This window comes from Chiloscyllium plagiosum, unplaced genomic scaffold, assembly GCF_037043375.1.
Source record: "Chiloscyllium plagiosum isolate Xiang-an unplaced genomic scaffold, Cpla_swu_hap1 HiC_scaffold_8, whole genome shotgun sequence".
NCBI classification, from domain to species: Eukaryota; Metazoa; Chordata; class Chondrichthyes; order Orectolobiformes; family Hemiscylliidae; genus Chiloscyllium; species Chiloscyllium plagiosum.
Window position 1 is genome coordinate 96917739 of NW_028270146.1, and position 25978 is coordinate 96943716.

The 25978-nt window shown below is 41.0% G+C and overlaps 1 protein-coding gene across 1 annotated transcript in view; it reads left to right on the forward strand.

Moving 5' to 3' along the window:
- rad51 (RAD51 recombinase) overlaps positions 1-25978 on the forward strand; it is a 108174-nt gene that overhangs the window by 30933 nt on the left and 51263 nt on the right. Inside the window, exon 3 of the mRNA XM_043698255.2 lies at positions 6968-7105. Within this exon, the coding sequence (XP_043554190.1) occupies positions 6968-7105 (138 nt within the window). The remainder of the gene's footprint in view (positions 1-6967; positions 7106-25978) is intronic.

Below are 25978 nucleotides of genomic sequence, written 5' to 3' on the forward strand. Positions count from 1 at the left end.
AGGCTCTTGAGTCCTGTCTTCTGAGTCCCCTTTTTGCTTCCTTTTGGTTGCCACATTACTAAAAGGATGTGGATGCTTTGGAGAGAGTGCAAAGGAGGTTCACTAGGATGTTGCCTGGTATGGAGGGTGCTAGCTATGAAGAGAAGTTGAGTAGGTTAGGATTATTTGTGGGCGGCACGGTGGCACAGTGGTTAGCACTGCTGCTTCACAGCGCCAGAGACCCGGGTTCAATTCCCGCCTCAGGTGACTGACTGAGTGGAGTTTGCACATTCTCCCCATGTCTGCGTGGGTTTCCTCCGGGTGCTCCGGTTTCCTCCCACAGTCCAAAGATGTGCAGGGTCAGGTGAATTGACCATGCTAAATTGCCGGTAGTGTTAGGTAAGGGGTAAAATGTAGGGGTATGGGCGGTTTGTGCTTCGGCGGGTCGGTGTGGACTTGTTGGGCCGAAGGGCCTGTTTCCACACTGTAAAGTAATCTAATCTAATCTAATTTTCATTAGAAAAATGGAGGTTGAGGGGGGACCTGATTAAGGTCTACAAAATCGTGAGAGGTATAGACAAGGTAGATAGCAAGAAGCTTCTCCCCAGAGTGGGGGACTCGATTACTAAGGGTCATGAGTTCAAAGTGAGAGGGAAAAAGATTAGGGAAGATATGTGTAGAAAGTTCTTTACTTTCCAGACAGTGTGGGTGCCTGGAACGCATTGCCAGTGGAGGTGGTAGAGGTGGGTGCAATAGCATAATTTAAAATGTATCTTGAAAGGGCCGAGAGCAAAGGGATACAGACACTTAGAAAATAGGTGACAGGTTTCGATAGAGGATTGGCGCAGGCCTGGAGGGCAGAAGGGCCTGTTGCCATGCTGTAATTTTCTTTGTTATTCATTTGCAATTACACCTTGTCTTTGATCACTGACCAAATCAGGCAGCCTTATTCGAAGATGTGTGACTCCATTTGAAATAGTGTCCAGCTAACCTCAGTTAGTGTGTGGGAATTAAACCATACAGTGCATTGAAAACTGTATAACCAAATGAACTAACTAACACCCCGCCCCCCCCCTCAAAATGTACATAAACATCCCTAACAGTGGTTATTTGCAAATCAATCAACCCATGACTTTCCTGTGTCTTGTGTTCTCCACACAATACAACTGCAAAACCCAACATACCTTTAATCTGAACCTCAAGGTATCATCTACCTCTGTCTTGCTACTGTTTTAAAGGTGAAATGCTGGGCCTCGATTGTTGTCTGTCTCCTCTCTTAATGCTGTCTACAAGTTAAGGGAGTAAATCAGTACTGTTTGCTACTAGCTCTAGAATAACCAAAAAGCTGCTTGATGGATGGCAAATTGTCACCTTTGGGACTCCATTCTTCATATTTTGTCAGGGGTTACTTCCTTAGCTACTCCTCTCCCAAGTCACCACAAGACAGTGAGGCTGTTTACCCATAGCTGTACGTCTGGTTAGTTGGCACCAGGATGTAACCATACTCCAGGCCTGTATGTCATGCATCTGGGGGGGCAGGTCTCCTCTGAGTCAATACTATTTCAACCTGGATTTGTGAGCTACTTGATTTGTGTATGTTCCCATAAAGAGGCACTACATGGAACTTGCGAAAGAAGAGCCTATGTACTAGTAGGCTAATTGGCTTATGCACTTGGCTGTCTTTTGCAGTATGCTTGTGGGCAGAGTTGAGGGCTGAAAATGAAAGGTGTCAAGCAGACTAACCACTGCACACAACTAATGACACTTAACATCAACTGGAGACAGACAGGAGCTGTTTAAAGGAACTCTAATTTGATGATATTTTTCTTGTAGTTCTTTAATTGCTTGAGTCTGATTTGCTCATGGCTCTGCCCTGAAATGGATCTGATCCAGTCCTTCAGTTAGTATTTACATTAAAGTTTTGGTCAAATGTAATAATGGTTATGTAAAACCAACTTTTCATATCCATGTAAAAATGTGGCAAGGCATCCAGCAATTTCATTTAAACCTGCAATTTGTCTTTTCAAGTTTTGAAAAAAGCATCTTGAGCTGTGATTAGAAAAGACTGAAAATTTGAGAAATTCATACTCAAACCGCCTAGCCCTTGTTTCATGTGGCCCCCATCTGTTGTGGCATTTCTACAGATGCCAAAATGATAAATTCCTTACTTCTGTTTTTTTCGTATCTCCTATTCCATTTACTATTTTAGTGAAAGTCAACCCAAGTATTTGTTGCCTCATCTCTCAAATGTCTCCTCAAATTCCTTTCTCCCATCCTCAGTCTTTAGCTCCAATCCCAATTAGAAAGAATGATAGAATTGATTGTTTTGGATTGAAACCACGCTTGCAAGTATGGTTTTGCCATCTTGTCCTCCCTGTAATTCCCATCACCTTGCAATTTCTGTCCCATTTTCCCCTTGATGTCACTACACCTCTGTCTTCACTTCAGTCAAGTCTAGTTTTCAGTTTCTAAATTTTAATGAAGATACTAACTAGAGAATTGGGCCAGATGTGTTCTGAGACCTACCTTTAGCTTTGATCATTCGGCTTTGTGAGCTTAGTATAGTAATGTTCCTGATATCTAACATGCACAGGCATGAAATGTGCAGGTGACATGATCGTGTCAGTTATGGCTAGGACCACACAAATGTACTCTTCAGCAAAATTTAATCAAAAAGTGAGAGCAGGAGAGGGAGAGGGACGGGCGATGAAATGAACAGTTCCCAGTGTGAAGAAACCTACTTCCACTGATTGCATGTGAATTCAACTTCCACTGATTGCTAGAAGGGAAACTGCCCAGAACCTAGATTTTCTAGTGTTTTACTAAAGGCTAATGAATTGCTTATTAGGCAAAATCAACTTTAATACCTGTTGTATGAGAATAATAGCCTTTTTTCATTTAATTCTTTTTCTAGAAGAAGCCTGTGGCAGTACTGCTAAAAGCCCAAATTTAAAACAAACTTTTTTCAAGGGGGGGGGGAATGTTAATCTGCTCATGATAGACAATAGATTTTCAAAATTAAAGGACTGGTTTAATAATTTACTTTGTGACTTAAACTATCCCTTTAAAACACTAGACACATGACCATTCATGTAGAAGGCAGGCAAAATAGTTTTCCACCTATAATACAAACAGGAATAAACAAATTCTGTCATTCCAGACCGCACAGTGTATTTCACTGTTCTTTGATTTTTTTTTTAAATGGTGATACAATGTTGTCTAGAGAATGATGATTTATGTTCGGTTTGCTGATCGGTGAATCTAGGGCTGAAGTCATGAGGAATTTTACCTTTTCACCTGGAGAGCAATGGTGAAGATGCTTCTTGTTTGCAGGCTCTGGATCTGTGGCTGCACTGCATTCTCAGACCTGTACTAAACTGCATCTGGACCAATTGAAAGGTGGTTGTCAGGCAGTTGTTTCGTATCTCAGACTGCTGGCATAATTCTTTCTCAAAGTTTCAATTTTGCTGCTCCACGAAGTAACCTAGTCTTGTGTAGCTAAAATTATACGCCACACAATCCCACTTATTCCTCAAGTTGTAGAGAAAAGAAATCTCCAGTACCTTTTAGTGATTTAACAGTGACCAACATCCATTTTTTTCAGTTTTTAGTTCAAAAGGCAAGATATGTAGTCCCTTCTAAAGTCACCTACGAACATATTCTGATGCTCGATTTCTAAGTTTGCACCGTGCCTGTGATGGTGATGACAGTTTTGTTTATTCAAAATTGTAATCTGCAAGCTTCACATGGCAAGTGCTTTCTTTGAACGGACATCTCAGTCCAATTTTATTCTTAGTTGTGCCATAATCTCAGTCCAGAATCTCCTTAATTTAGTATATTTCACAGCATTGGGATCTTAGCCTCAAAAACATCATGCACCATTGTCATGAAGAAAATGTTGCTTAATCCTCTACTCCTCCCTTTATCCTTTTCAGTCAAATCCATAGAAACAGAACAGTAGAAGAGGATTCACAATATACCTGAATATGATGTGCATATGGTGCAATCTTTCAAGTTGTTCAAACTTTCCCAAAATCAACTAAAAATTCCAGAAATGCCCTTCAGTGTTCTTCAGGAAGTCAGAGACATGCCAAGGTGATGTAAATAGATCCACTATCCAGCATGATGAATGCAGTTCCATGATTTTCGTCTGGCTGGAGGATTTATATTCTGTTGAATGTTCTATGCCAGTTTAATTCTGTTGATGAATGAATCATTGCTTTTCTAAAATTGCTTTCTGTAACAAAGTAGGGGTAAGACCACTGTGCTTGTTTTTTTCTGTCAAGATTTTTAAAAAGATAATCCGTACAGTTAAGCCACCCATGACATTGTGGACTTAGCTATGGCTGTCCTTCTCAGATGAAGGATTGCTCTTGCTATAGTCCTTGAACAGTGGTTAGAGAGGGAAAATAATTGGGACGAGTCACCAAATATCTGGTACATTTATCTGTCATGGTTAACCAGTCCCTTTCTTCCTGTAACCCCCAGCTGCTATCCAAGTGTGAAATGCATAATATAGGATCACTCTTTGTGCATTTACAATTATCCAGGAAATGGAAGCAGTGCGCAGTCTCACATGACAAATACACTGCAATGGATATAATTGTGTTGCTTTACCTTACCTCTTTGTCTTCCACACCAAGTTATGAAACTGCAAATGAGATGTTAAACAGCTGCATTTAGCTGCAGAGACACAAATTCCAGAATCCTGCTGTTGTCCTGTAACTTTTATTAAAACCTTATCTTTTAAAAAACTCAGCCTACCAGTCAATCAGTAGTTTCCCTTATGCTGTCTTCATTTAGCTTTTTCTTTTGCATCTCTCCCTGAATGTGGCACTTTCTCTGGGCTCTCCACTTGAGCCTTACTCCAAGGGAATCGCTCTTTATCCTTCTCTTCTGCTTTGCTGTTCACCTTCAGAACTCCTTCAAGTCCATGCTTTCTCTTGACTCTTTGATTCTCTACTGATTCTTATTTGTACTGATTAAGGAACTGTTGGACAGTTTGATTGTTTCCCTAGGCAGTATTTTGGTTCAGTGACTTGTCGGTACATTGAAGTATGTTACACTTCCATTTCTGAAAATGAGAGTTTAGATATTGCTCAGTAAAATGTTTGCATTGATATAGTACAATTCTCAAAACATTTCAGAGTCAACTAATACTTCTCTTTTCTTTGTTGCATTGCAAAAGGCACCTAAACTGAACATAACAAGGTCCCATAAACAATGTGATACTATATAATTGTCTTTTGAGTTCTGTTTGTGAGAAATAGTTGTTGGCAACATCTCAGAGAAAGGTTCTTGCTATTAGAAAAATTTCATGGAATCCAGTCAAACACTCCTGCAATATGAAGCTGAAGTTTGTAAAACTAGATTGTGCTCAAGATTTTGAATAAGGGTTTGAAATCATAGCCTTCTGTACCTGGAGACAAGAATACTGCCACTCGGTGGCAGCAGACACCAAAGCAGATGACACAAAACAAATGAAATGAATAATTCTACTATCTAAATTTAAAGTAAAATGGCTTGCTTAATCAATTTCTTTCTGAGATCTTATTTTGTTCACGTTATTCATGAAAAAGGCAATTCAGCCCATTTAGTTCATGTCATTTTGTGTATGGCAATCCACTCACATCCATTCTTCCACTTGATCCTTTTAGCTCTGCAAGTATTGTTTTGCTCAAATGCTTGTTCAATTTCCTTTTGAGATCATTGATTGCTTTCACTTTCTTCATCTTCATAATAAATAGAATGCGTATTTAAAAGTCAATATTAAGACACCTAACTTGTTGACTTTTTAAATATATTTTGTGATTCTCATTAAAACAAACTTTAACTCATGTTAGGAATTTTTTTTGGCTGTTGATAGATTAATTTTGAAACAAATTAAGACAGTCAGCATGTTCAAACTAATTTATTGTCTTGGCTATATTAGAAACAAGACTGGTTACAACAATGAAATGTTCCTTGAGCCAAAGGCATTGAATATGTTATTGTTTTAGTTATACCACACAAGCAGTTTATTTAGAGCATAACTATATTTTTCATTAAAATAATTATTTGAAGACATGATGCCTTAAGAATGCACCTCTTCTTCTTTACATTTTTTAGGCCTTTTTGTCAAACTCAAAATTGTTGGAAGCTACAAATGAGATGTTATAGAGCTGCATCTGGCTATAGAGTCACAAATTTCAGATCATTGCTATTGTCCTTTATGATTACTTAATGGAAACAAATCTTCTTTGACTTGAATAAACTTGTCATAATCTTGTACACTCCTTAACAATCTCCCCTTAATTTGGTCCAAAGGGAACAGCCCAGCTTCTCCTAATTAACTTTGGAGGTAAAATCCCAAGTCTCTGGAATAGCCTGGTTAATATACTCTATACTCTAGGACCTTTTACATTTGTCTTAATTTATCATTAGCAATCATTAATTTATCACTATCACTATAAATGCCGGAGGAAACATCACAGAAGCGCTTCAAATGAGGCTCCCAAGCTCTGAGGATGTCACCGAGACAGGGGACGAAACGTCTGCAACACAAATTCCCAGCTCGGCGAACAGAACCACAACAACGAGCACCCGAGCTACAAATCTTCTCCCAAACTTGGATTATCATTAGCAAAATTGGACCCAAAAAGCTATCTCAAGCTGTCCACACACCTTGTAAAGATCAATGCATGTGAACCTCCTGTTTTCTCTATCCCTGCACACCTCTTACAAATGTGCTATTAAGTCTATAGTACCTCTTCCCTGGATCAATAACTTTTCTTCAAAGCTCCTTAACTTTTCCCTCCATATTTCTAAAACCTATTAAAGATCCTACTCAATTGTATTTTTGGCATGTTTTTATTTCCGTCTTACCTCTAATTCCTTAACTGCAAGTAGCTGATTTATTGTATGCATATATTATAGCATTAATGTATTGATCAGATTTTAAAAAGAGATTACTTGTATAAATTTTAACTGCCTTTACTTCTGTTCTCAGCAATGTGGAATCAGTGCTAATGATGTAAAAAAGTTGGAAGAAGCTGGTTTCCACACAGTTGAGGCAGTGGCCTATGCCCCAAAGAAGGAACTGCTAAATATCAAGGGCATAAGTGAAGCTAAAGCAGAGAAAATACTGGTAAGAATAGAACTACATATTCTCTCTTCCAGTTTTTCTTTTGAACAGTGACACCTGAAGGATCCTCTTTAAACAGCTACAAAGTATTGAAAATTCAGCATTTCATATGCTAACTATTTCTGTAAACTTTACAGTTCACGCATTTAACACTGAAGCCAACTTATCTTGGGTGTAGCTTTAACATCAATAGTAAATTCATACAATTAGAACAAGTACTTAATTATAAATGTTTGTCATCCCAAGTTTTTTTTTAGTTCTTTCCCATTCCTTTGGCACACTCTTCCCTTTTTTAAAACAATTAAAACTTTTTTAAAATAATTAAAACAATTACTACAAAATATAAGCCATAAAATTGTTAATATGGTACAAATCGCCTTTATGTTGAGTTGTTATTGTTTTTAAATATAATGTATCAATGTTTGGTCTTATCTTGAAAATGATACATTTTAACATAATATGGCCAAGAGCTAGTCCATCTTCATTGTCTTAAGAGACAATTCTTTGCAACTGGGTATGTCCCCTGCGATCTACTGCTTTGGTTAAACCAACAGTAAGGAAAATAGGAACTGAAATACCACAGCATTTTAACTTCCTCTTCACATTCTGCCCTTCTTATCATCAACTATGTTTAATTTGAATTTACATACATTGTATGTTCAGAAGAACTGGTGTTAGACATATGTGGATAAGCTGGAGTCTGTGTGCCTTGAGTTACAGCATTCATTTCTCACTCTGCTAGATTATCATTGAATTTTTCACAATTCTCCAAATTTCAAAATCAAGGTGAATATAGGACAAAACCCGAAGTTCAAATGTTTAATATCATCCTATCCTTGAGTGGGATGGAAAGAGGGGTATAGAAGATAATTTATTTTCTGTGGAAATGGCACTTCCCCTGGGAAACAAAGTCATCAGCTCATCATCAGCCATTCCCAACTGATTCACTTTTGTTGAAACATATGGTAACCTGAATTCACTTGCATTCTGTTCTGTAAACTGAGTTCCTCAAATAGATGTTACAGCCAGAAATGTAAATTGTTCAAACTAAATCAGTTTATTAGTTATTGGGTACAACAATTAACATTTAGTGACCTCAAAAGTATATTGTAGTTTTTCTTGATGGAGCATAACAACACATTCACATGCTTCTAGAAGCAGCTTTTGAAACAGCACTTACTTGAAATATCTTCAAGGCAGATATTGATAAATTCTTAATCGTGCAAGGAATTAAGGGATATGGGGAGAGAGCAGGTAAGTGGCATTGAAATGCCCATCAGCCATGATTGAATTGCAGAGTGGACTCGATGAGCTGAATGGCCTTACTTCCATTCCTATTTCTTATGGTCTTACTCTTTTGGAATATTTGAATTGAGATGACAGCATTTACACAATCATGATTACATATTCAAGAGTATTCTTAACACTTATTGCTCAAATAGCAACTTGTTCAGTCTGGACCAGTGGTAGCTGTTGTGCTTTTACAATGCATAGTAAACCTAACTGCTCAATTCCATTTAATCTCCAGCCTTGATATTTATTTAAGAGCTTTCCACTCCATTATCAGTGAACTTAATATTGTCAAAGCAATAAAGATGAGGAACTCTTCCATAATGTCTTGAAACACATGAAAATGGAGAAATCCCCAGGACCTGATCAAATCCTAGAACTTTGTGGAAAGCGAGGGAAGTGTTTGCTAGGCTCCTTGCTGGGATATTTGTATCATCGATAGTCACAGGTAAGGTGTCAGAATACTGGAGGTTGGCTAATGTGGTGTCACTATTTTAGAAGGGTGGTAATCAAAAGCCAGGTAACTGTGAGACTGACATCGGTGGTGGGTAAGTTGTTGGAGGGAATCCTGATAGACAGGATTTACATGTATTTGGAAAGGCAAGGACTGATTAGGAATAGTCAGCATAGCTTTGTGCATGGGAGGCCATGTCTCACGAACTTGATTGAGTTTTTTAAAGAAGTAACAAAGAGGATTGATGAGGGCAGAGCAGTAAACATGATCTATATGAACTTCAGTAAGGCGGTCGACAAGGGAGACTGGTTAGTAAGGTTAAATCTCGTGAAATACAAGGGAGAACTAGCCATTTGAATACAGAACTGGCTTGAAGGTAGAAGACAGGTGGAGGGTTGCTTTACAGACTGGAGGCCTGTGACCAGTGGTTTACCACAAGGATCAGTAGTGGATCCACTGCTTTTTGTCATTTATATAAAATGATTTGGATGTGAACAAAGGAGATATAGTAAATTTTGCAGATGACACCAAAATTGGAGATGTAGTGGACAGCAAAAAAGGTTACCTAGGACCTTGATCAGATGGGGTAATGGGCTGAGGAGTGGCAGATGGAGTTTAATTCAGATAAATGCGAGGTGCTGCATTTTGGAAAAGCAAATCAGAACAGAACTTGTACACTTCATGGTGAGATCTTAGGGACTGTTGCTAAACAGAGAGACCTTGGAGTGCAGGTTCATAGTTCCTGAAAGTAGAGTTGCAGGTAGATAGGGTAGTGAAGAAGGCATCTGGTATACTTTCCTTTATTGGGCAGAGCGTTGAATACAGGAGTTGGGAGGTCATGTTGCGACTGTACATGACATAGGTTAGGCTGTTTTTGGAATATTACATGCAGTTCTGGTCTCCTTCCTATTGAAAAGATGTTGTGAAACTTGAAAGGTTTCAGAAAAGATTTACAAGATATTACAAGGGTTAGAAGATTTGAGCTATAGGAAGAGGCTGAATAGGTTGAGGTTGCTTTCCCTGGAGCGTCAAAGTCTGAGTGGTGATTTTATCGAGGTTTATAAAATCATGAGGGGCATGGATAGGATAAATAGACAAGATCTTTTCCCTGTGGTGGGGGAGTCCAGAACTAGAGTTGCAGGTAGATAGGGTAGTGAAGAAGGCATCTGGTATACTTTCCTTTATTGGGCAGAGCGTTGAATACAGGAGTTGGGCGGCACGGTGGCACAGTGGTTAGCACTGCTGCATCACAGCGCCAGAGATCCGGGTTCAATTCCCGCCTCAGGCGACTGACTGTGTGGAGTTTGCACATTCTCCCCGTGTCTGCGTGGGTTTCCTCCGGGTGCTCCGGTTTCCTCCCACAGTCCAAAGATGTGCAGGTCAGGTGAATTGGCCATACTAAATTGCCCGTAGTGTTAGGTAAGGGGTAAATGGGTGGGTTGCGCTTCGGCGGGGCGGTGTGGACTTGTTGGGCCGAAGGGCCTGTTTCCACACTGTAAGTAATCTAATCTAATCTAATCTAATCTAGAGGGCATTAATTTAGGGTGAGAGGGGAAAGATGTAAAAGAGACCTAAGGGACAATTGTTTTTCATGCAGAGGGTAGTATATGTCTGGAATGAGCTGCCAGAGGAAGTGGTGGAGGCTGGTACAATTACAGCATTTAAAAGGCATCTGAATGGATATATGAATAGGAAGGGTTTAGAAGGTTGTGGGCCAAGTGCTGGCAAATGGGATGAGATTAGGTTAGAATATTTGGGCGTCATGGACAAGTTGAACCGAAGGGTCTGTTTGCGTGCAGGTGTTCCTCCGGGTTAGTGTTTTCTAATCAATCTGGTCAGAGATGTTATTGCACATCTCCGAAGCAAGTGGCCCTTGAACCTCAGCCTCATTGTAGAGACTTACTATTGTGCCACAAGAGGTTTGAGCTCTTCAGGATAGTGTTCTTGGTCCAATCATTTTCAGCTGCTTCATCAATGACCTTCCCTCCTTCATCGTCAGAAGTGAGGATGTCTATTATGATTGCACAATGTTCAGTCTCATTTGAAATTTCTTAGTTATTGAAGCAGACTGAGTCCATGTGTAGTCCGCATGTTGACATCCATTTACTACCGCCAAAAAGTGTGGTGCTGGAAAAGAGCCTATCAGGCAGCATCTGAGGAGCAGGAGAGTTGAGGTTTCTTGAAACCTCAACTCTCCTGCTCATCGGATGCTGTCTGACTGGCTGTGTTTTTCCAGCACCGCACTTTTCACTCTGATCTCCAGCATCTACAGTCCTCACTTTCACCCATTTACTACCTACAACATTCCCTCCCTTTACCAGCAGCAGCAGTGTATATCATTTATAAAATATACTGCAGCAACTCACAAAGGCTTTATCTACATACTTTCAAAGTCCTCGACCATCTCGATCTTGAAAAACAAGAGCAGCAGATGTGTGGCATGCTATCACCTACAAATTCCCTCCGGCGCCACACACCACACTGACTTAGAACTATAGAATCACACATTACAAAAAGGCCTTTCAGCCCACTGAGCTTGTCCAGCCAAAGATATACTGCCTGCAATAGTCTCACTTTCTGTATTGTGATAGGTTGAGAGTTATGTCACTTCAACTGTTCACCCAAGTATTTTTTAAAGCCTGTGAGGTTACCTGCCTCAACTACCCTCCCAGGCAATGCATTCTAGACCCCCAACGCGCTCTGACTGAAAACGGTTTCCTCAAGCCCCCTCTAAATCTCCTCCCTCCCAACTTAAAAGTATCCCCCATTGTTCTTGCCCCTTCAACAATGGAAAACTGCTGCTTTCAATTGATTCTGCCTGTGCCTCTGATAATCTTATGCACCTCTGAGGTTGTTACCCGCCCCACCCCCTCACCTGATCTTTAATGCTGTAAAGTACACAACTTAAGCTACCCCACCTCTCTAAATTGCTAAAATGCGCCCTACCAAGCAGCATCCTGCTAAATCCCCTCTTTACCCCATCCAGTGCAATCACATCATTCCTATAGTGTGGTAACTAGAACTGCACAGTACTCCATCTGTGACCTAACCAAAGTTTGTGCAACTCCAACGTAACCTCCCTACTCTTATAATCTTTGCCTTGACTGATAAAAACTTGCATCGCATATGCTACCTTAATTACCCTATTTAGCTATCCTGCTATGTTCAGGGATTTATGGACAAGCATCCCAAGATCCCCTTATTCCTCCTAGTGTCCTGCCATTCACTCATACTTCCTTGTCTCGGTAGTGCATGGTGCATCAACTATACATTTATCGGGACTATCAGATTAAATTACCGACACAGTAGCAGCAATGTGTAGTATCTAAACAATGCACCACAGAAATTCTTTTATAGGAAGTATATCATTAAGTTCAAGAGTGTTCAGAAGAGATTTACCAGGATGTTGCTGGAGATGATGTCTATGGAAAGTTTGAATTCTAAAGAGATGCTGGGACTTGTTTCTTAGTAGGAGGTTGACAGGTGATCATATAGAGGTTTATAAAATCGTGAGGGGTATAGATAGAGTTAATAATGGGTGTCTTTTCCCTAGGATGGGGCATTTCAAAAATAGGGGGCATATTTTTAAGGTGAGAGGACAAAGGGCAAATGTTTTATGCAGAATATAATGAACTTCCTGAGGAAGTGGTGTATGAGGCCATAGTTACACCATTTAAAATACACTTGGCAAAATACATGAATAGGAAAGGTTTGGAAGGATATGGGCCAGGTGCAGGCAACTGGGACTAATTTAGTTTGGGATTATGTTCAGTATGGACTAGGGTCTGTTTGGACCAAAGGGTCTGTTTCTATGTTGTATGACTATGGCTCCATAGGATCCTCAAACAGCACCCTCCAAACCCATAGCCACTTCCATCCAGAAGAACAAAAGCACCAGAAACATGTCAACAAACTCAACCTCAGCTTCTCCTCTAAGCCATTCATCACACTGACTTGGAAGTATATCACCATTCCTTTGCTGTTTCTGGGTCAAAATCCTGGAATTCCCTGGCATTATAAGTTAAACTACAGCAAGTGGACTGCAGTGGTTCAAAAAGGCAGCTCACCACCACCTTCTCAAGAGCAACAAGGGCCTGGCAATAAATGCTGGCCAACCAGCGAAGCTCACGTTCCATGAATAATGAGCAAAGAACAACATAAGCTTTAAGGGGCCTTAAGAGAGAATGATGTGAACTCGGTGAGGGCAAAGTGATGGATTGCTTTCATCCACCTTTTGATTTCATAGATGTTTGCACAAAGCAATCTGTTGCTGGCAGTAAATTGCAATTATTGATGGGCTGCATAAATTGTGGGGATTATAATACATGGTTTCATAAACTGACTTTAATATTAAATGTTTAAATGTGAATTCTCTCATGTGACCAAAATGGTGGATTCTGCATGTGGTTTTGTTGAATGTATCTCACAAGTCGAGGTTACTATGTAGTCTTGAAGAATAAATGCTTGAACAAGTGAAAACAGCTCATCCAGTGATGAAATAAACATAGTATTCAGTAATTCCATATGTGAATTGTGTGAGGCTTGCTAAATGTAACAATTTTTAAATGGATTTATTGGTCTGATTTGTACGTTTATAATATATGAAGCAGTACAGGATTGCATGGGACTTTGTTTTGTAGAGGTGCTCATTCCTTATCAGTGTATGTTTCTCAAATGGTGAGCAGAGTGTTTATATATGTTCTTATTACTACAGCTTCATGCTTGTTGAATTACTTGCAATTCAAATTTAGTTAAATGCATGGTATACAATTTTGAGGGTTTGTTAAGTCTGCAGGGCTGCTCATGAGCATCATAAAGTTTTCAAATTTGTTCATGACTTGTGGTAAAATTAGATCTGGTCATACTGGTACCTAATTAATTTTTATTCCAACTCTCTCTCTTTCCAACATTTCCAAAAAATGTTGATGCCATCTACTATATGCTTTAATAAATTTTCTGATGTCTTGGTGAAACAGTTTTATTTTTGGGACTAGATATTAAATGAGGCTTTGCTTATATCCTGTGAAGTTCTTGTTAAAAAAAATGCATTTGGGCAGTGCAGGTTGACTGGCTATTTTGGCATTCTTGTGAAGGGCTTTGCACTCAATGTGATTTTTATTGGGCACCAATGCTTATGCATTTTCAGCAGGAAACATTGCTCTGAAGTCGGAGGATAACATTATTTTACATCTTCACCAATTTTTTATTTGCATTGAAGAATTTTAAAATAGGTTGCTCATTTTATGCTACGAGAGACAGAGTTTGATTTCTGAATCAGGAGTGAAAAATAAGGGGAAACTAAGTAAATCATCTTATCTAGTCGAAGGATTACTCATGCATTCAATCTGTTACCAGCTGGGACAATAACCTTGAAAGTTTGGAATTAATGTTGTACAGATATATGGGATATTTATTGTGGCCTGGAACTGGTAATGGAATTTTATCAAAAAAAAATTTGAAAAGATATGAAGTGTTGTGTGAGCTTGCTTTGAATTTTTTCAGGTTACAGCTCTACAGTAATTAAAAAAAAAAAAAATTTTGCCAGTAGCACTAATTATAGGAATACGATTTCTATAATTACAGTATTGTATAATTCTGCATAGAACTATAAAGTTATCGAAATTTTGACTTAAAATGACCACAAAACCTAAAAACACAAAACCCAAACTGAAGTTGAAGTGGAAGTTATCATTAAGCTGTGTGGGCTCTTGTGGCACACCAACTGAAATAAGGTTGCTGGGCAAAAACCACCCTACCCGTAACAGTAGTACTGTGCAACCATTTGTTAAAAGTCCAGCCAATTTTTTTTTTGAAGGCCTACTGGCAAGTCAGAGAGTCCTCATTTTGAATTAGATCAAAACAGTGGAAAATATGAAATGGCTGACAATCATAAGTTTCCACATGATTCTGAGATTGTTAGGTTGGTCTGCTGAGGAGGAGGAGAAGCTAGGGCTAACATTACTTTCAAAGATCATACTATTTCTATAAACATAATGATCCAAAGACCATAAGATATTGAGCAGAATTCGGCCATTTGGCTCATCGAGTCTGCTCCACCATTCAGTCGTGGTGCCCATTCTCCTGCCTTCTCCCCATCCCATTTGAACCTCTTATTAAGAATCTATATATCTCTGTCTTAAATATACTCAATGATTTGGCCTCCACAGCCCTCTGTGGCAATGCGTTTCACAGATTAACTACTGTCTTTGGTGGTTAAATTCCACCTTGTCTCCATTTTAAAGGGTCATCCCTACCGTCTGAGGTTGTGCCCTCTGGTGCTAGTCTGCCCTACTTGTGGAAAAATCATCTTGATATCCACACTATGTAGGCCTCTCTGTATTCTGTAAGCTTTGATGAGAGCCCCATCATGCTTCTAAAATCAATCGAGTATAGATCAGTCTCCTCACATTCCTCATTTACAAGCCCGTCATCCCCAGGATCGTCCTTGTAAACCTCCTGGACCCCTCAAACACTAGCACATCCTTCATTAGATATGGGGCGTAAAACTGTCCTCCGTATGTAATCTGACCAGAGCCTTGTAGCCTTCGTAGTACATTTCTGCTCTTGTATTCTATTCCTTTTGAAATGAATGCTAATGTTGCATTTGCCTTCCTAACTGTCAACTCAACCTGCATGTTAACCTGAAGGGGTTCCTGAACTAGGACTCCCAAGTCCCTTTGTGTCATTAGAAAATAGTCTACACCTCTAACCTTCCTATCAAAGTGCATATCCTCACACCTTCCCACGTTGTATTGCATCTGCCACTTCTTTGTCAACTTTTCTAGCCTGTCCAAGTTCTTATGCAGTCTCCCTGCTTCCTCAACACTACCTGTCTCTCCAACTTTTTCTGTGTCATCTGCAAACATAGCAACAATGGCCTTAGGTTATTAAAGTGATGTGAATGGTTGTGGCCTCAACACTGACCCCTGTGGATCTCCTCAAGTCACTGGCTGCCACCCTTAAAAAGTCCCCTTTAATCCCTCCTCTGCCTTCTACCAATTGGCCAATCCTCTATCCGTGCCAGTACTTTGCCCTAACGCCATGTGCTTTTATCTTTTTTAACAGCCCCCTGTGTGGTACCTTGTCGAATGCCCTCTGGAAATCCAAATAGATCAAGTTTACTGGGTCTCCTTTGTTTAACTTGCTCATCACATCAAAGAATTCTAATAGATTTGTCAGGCAATTCCCCTGTTTTACCACGCAATCTCGTGTGATAATGGACCCTAAAATCTTATCAACAATCAAGGTTGCTTATAATTTCCTGTCTTCTGCCTCTCTCCCACATGAGTGTTATGTTAGCCATTTTTCAGTCCTCTAGGATCATCAGTGATTCCTGAAAATTATCTCACATGTCTCTACAATCTCCTCAGCTTTTTCCTACTTCAGAACTCTGGGGTGTAGTCCATCTGGTCTGGGTGATTTATCCACCTTCAGACTTTTCAGCTTCCCCAGCACCACCTCCTTAATGATGGCCACTAGACTCACCTCTGCCCACAACTCCTTTGAAATTCTGCTGTCTTCCATTGTCAAAACTGATGCAAAGTACTTGTTGAGTTCCTCCACTATTTCTTTGTCACCATTACTATTTCTCCAGCTCTATTTTCCAGTAATCCAATGCCCACTTTTGCCTCTCTCTTGCCTTTTCGATATCTGAAAAAAAAACTCTTGACCTCTTATTTTATATTACGAGTGAGCTTACCCCATATTTCATTTTTCTTGCCTTTTTGCTGCTTTTTTAGTTTCCCCTGCTTGTTTTGCAAAGCTTCCCAATAATCTTTACCACATTGTATGATTTTTCTTTTGTTTTTATGCTGTTCCTGACTTCCCTTGTCAGCCATGGTTGCCTTATCCTCCCCTTAGTATGTTGTTTCATCTTTCAGCTGTCTTCACTGCTAGGTTCCCCTTCTGGTCAACTCTGGCCAGATCCTCCCTCATGTCTTTGAAATTAGCTTATACTCCATTTAATACCTGATTCCAGCCTTTCCTCCTCAAACCACATTCTATCATATTATGTTCAGTGTCCCCTCGGGGCTCCTTCACCTTCAGCTCCCTAATCAAGTCTGCTTCGTCAGACATCCCCAAATCCAGAATCGCCTGTTCCCTAGTATGCTCTACCACAAGCTGCTCCAAAAAAAACCATCTCGTAGGTATTCATTGCATTCCTTTTCTTGAAATCTGCTGTCAACCTGGTTTTCCTCGTCACTTGCATACTGAAGTCCCCAATTATTATTATGATCGTGACATTCTTCCATCTCCTGATTTGTTTTCTTCCCCACATCCTGACTACTGCTGGGAGCCCTGCACACAATTCCCATCAGCATGTTTTTTTTAATCTTTGTGATTCCTCAACTCTACCCACACAGATTCCAAGCCTTCCAACTTTAACACTTCCTTGTTATTGATTTATTTATTCATTATTTATTTACTCATTGATGCAGGCATCACTGTCTAGGCCAGCATTTATTGCCTAGAGGGCAGTTAAAAGTATGCGATATCGCTCTTGGTCTGGAGTCACAAGTTGGCAAAGATGACTGTTTCCTTCCCTTCCCTAAAGGACATGAGTGAACCAGATAGGTTTTTCCAGCAATCACAATGGATTCGTCGTTTTTTTAAATTGAATTCAAATTCCACCATCTTCCATGGCAGGATTTAAACCCAAATTCCGAGAACATTACCTGGATCTTTAGATTAACAGTTCAGCAATAATACCACCAGGCTGTCACTTTCCCTCATTTCTTCGCCTATTCTCCCATTTGCTAACCCTGCCACCTCTACCCATCTGCCTTTCCTTTTGATAGCCTTGGATATTTAGATCCCAGCCCTGATCCCCGGCAGCTATGTCTCTGTGATACCCGCAACATTGTACCTACCAATTTCAACCTACACTACGAGCTTATTAACTTGTTTCGTATACAGCATGAATTAAAGTGCAGCAAATGGTTCCCTCCCCTTCCATCCAAGTTTCTATACAGGATGACAGGATAAGAGATCTCAATTTGATACTCAATCCTGGCTGCAGGGAGAAGTGTCTATTCCCCTAACTGTACTATTCCCAATTAGTGGGCGGCACGGTGGCACAGTGGTTAGCACTGCTGCCTCAGCGCCAGAGACCCGGGTTCAATTCCCGCCTCAGGCGACTGACTGTGTGGAGTTTGCACGTTCTCCCCGTGTCTGCGTGGGTTTCCTCCGGGTGCTCCGGTTTCCTCCCACCATCCAAAGATGTGCAGGGTCAGGTGAATTGGCCATACTAAATTGCCTGTAGTGTTAGGTAAGGGGTAAATGTAGGGGTATGGGTGGGTTTCGCTTCGGTGGGTCGGTGTGGACTTGTTGGGCCGAAGGGCCTGTTTCCACACTGTAATCTAATCTAAATCTAAATCAATTACAACTGCATTTATCCTTTTGTAAACCTCCCTCTTTGATGGACCACAATGTTATGGTCAGTTTGCTCATCCTCCCTACAGCCCTTGCTCTTAACCACACAGAAGAATTTCATACTGCTTGGGTAAGGTCAAGGGCTGAGACCCCCTTCTCATCCCTCTACCTGTCTCATTCAGTGTCGGACCCTCCTTTTCCTGACCACCTTAATTTGGTTTTTAAAAATTTCGTGCTGATGATTTAGTTTATAGCCTGTAAATATTTTTCTTATTTACTTTCAATCTGAAAATAACCTATCATGGTCAAGTTAGTGGTTGTCATCAACCAATGAACTTATGGTTTACCTTGTGCTTCATCTTGGGCTTCATTTAATCCAAAGTTAAAAATCACACAACACCAGGTTATAGTCCAACAGGTTTAATTGGAAGCACACTAGCTTTCGGAGCGATGCTCCTTCATCAGGTGATTGTGGAGGGCTCGATCGTAACACAGAATTTATAGCAAAAATTTGCAGTGTGATGTAACTGAAATTATACATTGAAGAATTGATTGTCTGTTAAGCCTTTCATCTGTTAGAATACAGTGATAGTTTCACTTCTTTCATGTGTAAATCACATGAAACTTTTTTTTAAAAAGTTGCATTCTCGGGTTAGCTGTTAACAATGGTGATAGCTAGACAATGTGTTGAAGGTGTTAGCCCCCTGTGTTCTCTGTCTATGACCTGATGTTTAGATTGATTCCAATCTAAAAAGTGAAATAACAGAGTTTTACATAAATTCATGCAGTTTTTGAGCTCAGAGTTCGACATGAATCTATGTGGTTTTTGAGCAAAGTGCAATGTAACGAATGAGACTCCGGGAATTCTTTCAAGGTGCCGGCAGTGATCCCACTGAGCCCACTGATGAACGAGAACAGTCATCACAGGGATCTGTAGAGGAGCGACCAAAGAAGGTGTCAACATGGACCCCACCGGAGGGCCGCTGCCCTGGGCTTGACATGTATGCTCAAACTGTCAGGAAATATATAAATGCCAGATTCAACAGCCGTACCCATAAGGTAGAGCAAAACATCACCCGTTCCCAATGCAATGCCATCCAGGCTCTCAAAACCAATCACAACATTGTCATCAAACCAGCAGATAAAGGAGGAGCTGTTGTCGTTCAGAATAGAACAGATTACTGCAAGGAAGTGTACCGGCAACTGAACAACCAGGAACACTACAGGCAACTACCAGCTGATCCGACCAAAGAACATATCCGAGAATTAAACACACTGATCAGAACTTTGGATCCAGTCCTTCAGAGCTCCCTACGCGCCCTCATCCCATGTACTTATCGTATAGGCGACTTCTACTGCCTTCCAAAGGTACACAAAGCCAACACACCGGGACGTCCCATCGTGTCGGGAAATGGGACCCTATGTGAGAATCTCTCTGGCTATGTGGAAGGCATCTTGAAACCTATTGTACAGGGGATCCCAGCTTCTGTCGCAACACTACGGATTTCTTACAGAAACTCAGCACCCATGGACCAGTCGAACCAGGAACATTCCTCGTCATAATGGATGTTTCCGCACTCTACACCAGCATCCCCCACAATTATGACATCGCGGCAACAGCCTCAGTACTCAACACCAACAACTGCCAGTCTCCAAACACCATCCTACAACTCATCCGCTTTATCCTCGATCATAATATCTTCACCTTTGACAACCAATTCTTCATCCAGACACACGGAACAGCCATGGGGACCAAATTTGCACCCCAATATGCCAACATTTTTATGCACAGGTTCGAACAAGATTTCTTCTCTATGCAGGATCTCCAACCGACATTGTACACCAGGTACATTGATGACATTTTCTTCCTCTGGACCCATGGCGAGGAGTCACCTGATAAAACTACACAGTGACATCAACAATTTTCATCCCACCATCAAACTCACCATGGACTACTCTCGACTGTCTGTCTCATTCTTGGACACGTGCGTCTCCATCAAGGACGGACACCTCAGCACCACACTCTACCCCAAACCCACAGACAACCTCACAATGCTACACTTCTCCAGCTTCCACCCAAAACATATTAAAACAGCCATTCCCTATGGACAAGCCCTACGCATACACCGGATCTGCTCAGATGAGGAGGAACGTGACGGACACCTGGAAGTACTCAAGGATGCCCTCACAAGAACGGGGTACAATATTCAACTCATCGACCGCCAGTTCCGACGTGCCACAGCAAGGAACCGTAATGACCTCCTCAGGAGACAGACACGGGATACCCTTCATTGTTCAGTACTTCCCAGGGGCTGAAAAATTACGCCATGTTCTTAGTGACCTGCAACACATTATCAATGGAGATGAGCACCTCACCAAGACCTTCCCCACACCTCCACTACTTGCCTTTAAACAACCGCCAAACCTCAAACAGATCATTGTTCGTAGCAAACTGCCCGGCTCTTAGGACAACTCCATACAACCCTGTCACGGTGGACGCTGCAAAACGTGTCAGATTGTGGACATAGATACCACTATTACGCGTGGGGACACCTCCCACCGTTTACATGGCAGGTACTCATGTGACTCAGCCAACATTGTCTATTTTATATGTTGCAGGCAGGGATGCCCAGAGGCATGGTACATTGGGGAAACTGAGCAAAGGCTACGACAAAGGATGAATGGGCACCGCACAACAATCAACAGACAGGAGGGTTCCCTCCCAGTTGGGGAACACTTCAGTGGTCCAGGATATTCAGCCTCGGACCTTCGGGTGACCATCCTCCAAGGTGGACTTTGGGACAGGCAGCAGAGGAAAGTGGCTGAGCAGAGGCTGATAGCTAAGTTTGGTACCCATAGGGAGGGCCTCAACCGGACCTTGGGTTCATGTCACATTACAGGTGATCACCATTGCACTACACACACACAGATATTCCTACACACACACACACACACACACACTCACATGCACACGGACACAAATACACACAGACGCGCACACAGACTCCCACACATACACCCCCTCACAGACTTAAGACACTCTGCACTCACACACAGACACACACAGACACAGACACGCACAGACACGCGCGCACACGCACGCGCACGCACACACGCACACACTTTCTCACACTCACAACTCCCACCCCAGACAGACACACGCACACACGCACACACTTTCTCACACTCACAACTCCCACCCCAGACAGACAGACAGACAAAGACCCACATGCACACATATACATTGTGTGTGGTGAATCTTTTTGGTACAAAGTTACTTTGCTCAAAAACCACATAGATTCATGTCGAACTCTGAGCTCAAAAACTGCATGAATTTATGTAAAACTCTGTTATTTCACTTTTTAGATTGGAATCAATCTAAACATCAGGTCATAGACAGAGAACACAGGGGGCTAACACCTTCAACACATTGTCTAGCTATCACCATTGTTAACAGCTAACCCGAGAATGCAACTTTTTAAAAAAAAAGTTTCATGTGATTTACACATGAAAGAAGTGAAACTATCACTATATTCTAACAGGTGAAAGGCTTAACAGACAATCAATTCTTCAATGTATAATTTCAGTTACATCACACTGCAAATTTTTGCTATAAATTCTGTGTTACGATCGAACCCTCCACAATCACCTGATGAAGTAGCGTCGCTCCGAAAGCTAGTGTGCTTCCAATTAAACCTGTTGGACTATAACCTGGTGTTGTGTGACTTTTAACTTTGTACACCCCAGTCCAACACCGGCATCTCCGATTCATTTAATCCTGTTTTTTTAAAAAAAAACTTAGAAAAAAGTAAGCAGAAAACATCACTTCTACACTAAATTCCCATGTTGCCACCAAATTAACTAAACTATATACCACTCGGGCAGTGTCTCATTCTGGATGTGAACATCCTTCCTGACCATGTAAACTTACTGATAGTGCACTTTCAACAGGCCCTTTAAATGTGCAGTTGCCTCCTAAATCTATATTCATCTTTCCCTGTACTTCATGTTTGAATCCCTCCAACCAGAAGCAAATGGCTTTTCTTAAAAATCAGAGTCACAAATTACGTTATATGTGACCGTGACAAAGGTGAACTTTCTTCCTTGAAAACACCAAATACTAGAGATCACAGCAGGCCAGACATGGAAGGGACATCACACCACAAATTAGAGGAACAGTATCTCCACCCAGTCTTCTGTGGCTATCCCTATTTCAAACAAGTGTGCTTTTTGGAAAACATAGGGGGTGATGGAATCTTGGAAGTGTAGCACCAACGGTCAAGTTTCTGGTATCAAGGCAGGCTCTGATGTAATGAGGGGTACGTCAGGTTCCAAGCAATCAATCGTGATAGGGGACACTCTAGCCAAAGGTACAGACAGATGTTTCTGTGGCCAGCAACGGAAAATCAAAATGATGTGTTGCTTCTCTGCTGCCAGGACGTAGGATGTCTCCGAGAGGGTGAAGAATGTTCTCAAAGGGGAGAGGGACCAGCGGCATAGGAAGGGAAAAGAATGAGATTTTGAAAAGAGAATATAGAAAGCCATGAATTGAAAAAGGAAATCCTCGAGGTAGTAATATCTGGATTACTCCCGGTGCTTCAAGCTAGTAAGGGTAGGAATAAGAGGATAGAAAAAAATGGATGAGGAGCTGGTGCATGGGAGATGAAATCATACTTTTGGATCATTGGGATCTCTTCTGGGTTTGAAGTGACCTGTACAAGAAGGATGGATTGCACCTGAATTGGAAGGGGGCTAATATGCTAGTAGGAGAAAGTGCTAATATGCTAGTAGCCAGATTTGCTGGAGCTGCTTGGAAGGATTTAAGCTCATAAGATGGGGGTGTGGGTGTAGGGGGTGCAGGGAGATAGTAAGAAAAGAAATCAATCGGAGACTAGTACAGTTGGGAAAAGGAGAGAGTCAAACAGCCAGGGCAGGCAGGGACAAAGCAGAGAACAAGGTAGAACTGATAAATTAAACTGCATTTACTTAGAGTCATAAAGTCAGAGAGATGTACAGCACAGAAACAGACCTTTTGGTCCAACTCATCCATGCCAACCAAATATCCCAACTCAATCTAGTCCCACCTGCCAGCACCCGGTCCATGTCCCTCCAAACCTTTCCTATTCATATACGCATCTAGATGCCTTTAAAATGTTGCAATTGTACTAGCCTCCACCACCACCTCTGGCAGCTCATTCCATATACGTACCACCCTCCGTATACGTGAAAAAGTTGCCACTTAGGTCTCTTTCCCCTCTCACCCTAAACCTGTGCCTCTAGTTCTGGACTCCCCCACCTCGGGAGAAAGACTTTCTCTATTTATCCTTTCTATGTCCCTCATGATTTTATAAACCTCTCTAAGGTCACCCCTCAGCCTCCAACGCTTCACCACCCTCTGTCTTCTACCTTTGAGCCAGAAGACAGAGGCTAGTGGTGGAGGGTTGTTTTTCAGACTGGAGACCTGTGACCAGTGGAGTGCCACAACTTCTCATCACTTATATAAATGATTTGGATATGAGCAGTGGTTCATAAGTTTGCAGATGACACCAAAATTGGAGGTGTACTGGACAGCAAAGAAGGTTACCTCAGATTACGACGGGATCTTGATAGATGGACCACTGGGCTGAGGAGTGGCAGATGGAGTTTAATTTTCATAAATGCGAGGTGCTGCATTTTGGGAAAGCAAATCTTAGCAGGACTTATACACGAAATAGTAAAGTGCTTGGAGTTCAGGTTCATAGTTCCTTGAAAGTTGAGTCGTAGGTAGATAGGTTAGTAAAGAAGGCGTTTGGTATGCTTTCCTTTATTGGTCAGAGTATTGTGTATAGGAGTTGGGATGTCATGTCACAGCTGTACGGGACATTGGTTAGGCCACTGTTGGAATACTGCATGCGGTTCTGGTCTCCTTCTTATCGGAAGGATGTTGTGAAACTTGAAAGGGTTCAAGGAGATTTGCAAGGATGTTGCCAGGGTTAGAGGATTTGAGCTATCGGAAGAGGCTGAGTAGAACATGGAACATGATAGGCTGGGGCTATTTTCCCTGGAGCACCGGAGGCTGAGGGGTGACCTTAGAGAGGTTGATAAAATCATGAGGAACATGGATAGAATAAAAAGACAATGTCTTTTCCCTGGGGCAGGTGAGCCCAGAACTAGAGGGCATAGGTTTAGGGTGAGAGAGGAAATATAAAAGGATCCTAAGGTAGGTGTGTGTATAGAATGAACTGCCAGAGGAAGTGGTGGAGGCTGGTACAATTACAGCATTTAAAAGGTATCTGGATGGGTATATGAATAGGAAGGATTTAGAGGGATATGGGCCAAGTGTTAGCAAATGGGACTAGATTAGGTTAGGATAACTGGAGGGCATGGACAAGTTGGACGGAAGGGCCTGTTTCTGTGCTGTACATCTCTATGACTCTGTGACAAGAAACAAATTTTAAAGTTTTGAGTCATTGGAACTTTTTGAAGCAGACTCATAACTAGTTTCTCCTTACGTATAATTTCAATGGGAGGATGCAAAAAAAAAGAGAAATGCTGAAATTAAGGTTGTACTAATACTTGGGTTGAAAAAGGAAAGTTTCAATGTAAATTGTGCCATGCTGAGAGTGTTTGATGTTTTAAAAAATTTGGTTTGTTAAAGTACTGGTTTGAAAAATCCTTTCAAGTAACTGTTTTGCCTTGTTTGAATTAGGATCGCAATTCAGTGTGTTTTGTGGGCTATGTAATAGGGCAGATTTTGTTTTTAGATTGCAATTGTACAATATTATGTCCTTTTCAAAATTATTAAACTTGTAACCTTAAAACAAATTGATTGAATGCCTTGAGCCCCTGATTTGTTTGAAATTCTGCAATGCCTGTTTTTTTAAAAAAAAAAAGTTGGGTCAGTGCTCATGCTTTAACCGGATGAGAGTATTGTGTTCACAAAAAGAAGGCATTTTTAGTTTGATGTCTTGTTAAGATTTTAGAGAATATTAGAACTTGATGCTGAGCTGTTTCAGTTCTGTTAACTTCATTGGCCCCTTTCATATTGCAAATTCAAAGAATGTTGATCTCTACCAAAGTTGCCACTGTGATTCCGACTGTTTTATTTGGGAAGTTTCATTTGGAGAGCATAGTTTAAAATATTCTGCATTTGTTTGCCATGAATATTTGAGATTTAAATCTGAACTGAAACTGCTTCTTCAATTGCTAAAGCACGGGAAACATTTTGTTGTTTTCTTGCTATTCCAGACTTTTGAAATACTTTTCCTGACAGCTTTCTCATTAGCCAAGTATTAATTTGTTAAAGGAAAGTAATTTTTGAATAAACCGAATGGAATACCCAAGGGTTTGATTTTAGGACCGTTGATTGTTGTTTATAATTGCGTTGTTTAGGCAGTACAATTTAGAAGTTTATGGATTGTATAAAACTTGAAAATGTCATAAATAGTGAACAGAATAAAAGAATTCAAGATGACTGAGAATGTTGAAATAGGCAGACACAATTTAGTGTAGTTAAATGTGTGATTGTCTTCATACTGATAACCACCTTGGTAAGGAAGGAATGAGAGAGGAAATGCAAAAATACTTTCAGCAGCTAACATCGTCTCTAGAGTTTCTCGGTTCACCGGTAAAGGGTGCCTTTGGACCACTGCCCACCCCTCCACAACCTGATCCAATGGATTCAGTCAGCTTCCCAGTTGTGAGTATGAAAAGTGAAGAAGCTAACAACAGTGAAGAGGAGGTCTGTACGCTTTTTGTCAGTGGCCTTCCTATAGACATTA